We start from the raw sequence: 2,187 nt of genomic DNA, 5'->3' as shown, positions 1-2,187 counted from the left end.
ATTCCTGGCCTCAAATCAAACATCCTAGGCACTAAACAGCACTGGATATGTTCATTACGTTGTTTCAGAGATGTACAAATTAGTTTTACTGCCCTCTATAAACACATACCTGTATAATCATTTCGCAAATAAAGATGCCAAACTGTTTCTTTAGATTACTTGAGCTTCTGGATACTGCAAGAGTTATTTCTGCTCATTATGTCAACAAAACCAGCCAATACTCTAACAAATTGAGCCTTCCTTAGACTACCTAACATTATAAATGCTAGAATTGTGCTTAAAATACAAAAGAGAAGGAAAAAAAGCCATTTCAAGAATGGATGCTCTATGTGACCTTTCTCACCAGCAGCTCCAACATCAGCACAATTGTTATTACAGCCAAGTCCTATGGAACCAGTCAGAAGGTCTTGCTGACCCACAGCTTCCTCATTCAGCCATATAAGTTCAAAACAAGTCGCAAACAACTGTAATACAAGGTAAAGCAGAGCACATCCCTTCTATTGCTACTGTTCATCCTGTTGGCCTAAACCAGGGATATAATTAAGCAGAACAGACACGTGTATGTTAAGGGAGCTTTAGAAATGTAGAAGCGGCTAACATCTCACTCCAAATAGAGCTATGTTATGAGACAATTCCTGCTACATGATCTGCCCTGAGCAGGAGAAGAATGTAGAATTCTTCTCTTCCCTCTCAAGTTAGCGTTTAAAACTGCATCCACCCCTGACACAAAATCCAAACAAACAAAACTCACTCAGAAGTTACAGCTAGTACTTCTGCTCATCTCTCCTCTTCGACAAAGATACAACAAGAGATTTCCTGTCCTTAAGATGCATATATAACTCACTAAAAAGAAAATCCAATTCATCCAAAATGTCACCCTCTCAAAATTAAAGCCTTGGCACAACAATTACATTAACGTGCCAGGAAGTGTTCAATGTATAAGGCACACAACACCTAGCAAAATGCTCTCTAGTTTCAGTGAATAACAAAGTTAACTGTCCTTTCAGTACCTTTTCATGACCAGTAACTTAGCGGACATGAAGTCACAGGGTCAGCTGCTACAACAAATAGATATCCCTTTACTAACTTGTAAACAGCAAAGGGCACAATCAGATTGACAAGCCAATGGTAATTAAAAAACAATCTTGCATCATTCCTACCGGCAGGTCCACGCTGACATCTGTTCCATCCAGCAGCGCTACTCGGCAAGTAATGATGGATTTTGCATCCCCAGCTGCAGGGATATGGGTTGCAGCTCTTTGGGCCTCTCTTAGCCGTTCCTTCTCTGCATGCTTACGCATAGACCGCCGTCCAAGGGTTCGACGAAAAAAGCTCAGCATCTTTGCTACAAAATGCAAGACAGAAAAAGTACATGTTAATGTCAGTTTTTGACAGAAAAAGCTAATATCCCACATTTAAAGTTCTTCGCAAATACCAGACTTTGCTAAAGAACTGTTAGAGATTCAAACAGTTGTTTTGCTTCTTTAGATTTCAATAGCCACAGTCTTTGACTACTTTGAAAATAACCTCAGCTCAAACATTTGATGGTAGTTGAGGTGATTTTGGGGACAATTTCACAGCATGTTAGGGAAAAAACAATGATCGTGTAGATCTCATACAATTAATTTCACTCTTTCATTAAATGCTACTGCACTATTCAATGAGATAGTGATGTGCTCTCAAACCTGGAAAACAACTAAGAACTATACACAACAAGTTTCACTAGAAGAGATTCATTTTAATGCAAGGAATAATTTTTTTACATTGAGAACAATCAATCAGTAGAACAACCTCCTCAGGGACACGGTGGGGACCCCATCCCTGAGGGTTTTCAAGACACGACTGGACAGGGTGATGGATAATCTCATCGAGGCTCCCCTTCCCACAAAAGACTGGACCAGATAATCTTTCCGAAGTCCCTTCCAACCTAGCATGTTCTATGATTCTACGGTTCTACACCACCAGCCATCTTCTTGGCTGACATACCGCATCTCTCACCGAAAAAACACTTACGACCGGCCCTTCCCGCCCCAGAACTCCGCTGACAAACCAGGCACTTCAGTACCGAGCCTCTCCAGGAAAACTTTGCGCAGAGAGGGGAGCACCTTTCGGGCACGGCCGTTCCCGTCTCGCTGTCGCCACGGCTGTGCCGAGGACCTCCGCCGCGCAGGGCAGGCGGCCTCCCCA

At 42.3% G+C, this 2,187-nt stretch overlaps 1 protein-coding gene across 1 annotated transcript in view; it reads right to left on the bottom strand.

The window, feature by feature from the left end:
• The window catches only part of EPB41L5 (erythrocyte membrane protein band 4.1 like 5), a gene marked incomplete at its 3' end in the record, with an annotated part of 27,767 nt that extends 26,427 nt beyond the window's left edge, over positions 1–1,340 (bottom strand). Inside the window, exon 1 of the mRNA XM_010131036.1 lies at positions 1,161–1,340. Coding sequence (XP_010129338.1) covers positions 1,161–1,340 — 180 coding nt within the window. The remainder of the gene's footprint in view (positions 1–1,160) is intronic.
• Positions 1,341–2,187: the final 847 nt, after the last annotated feature.

The sequence above is a fragment of the Buceros rhinoceros genome, unplaced genomic scaffold (genome assembly GCF_000710305.1).
Source record: "Buceros rhinoceros silvestris isolate BGI_N320 unplaced genomic scaffold, ASM71030v1 scaffold46310, whole genome shotgun sequence".
Classification (NCBI taxonomy): domain Eukaryota; kingdom Metazoa; phylum Chordata; class Aves; order Bucerotiformes; family Bucerotidae; genus Buceros; species Buceros rhinoceros.
Note: the sequence above shows the minus strand (reverse complement) of the source record. Positions and strands in the feature narration are given on the sequence as shown.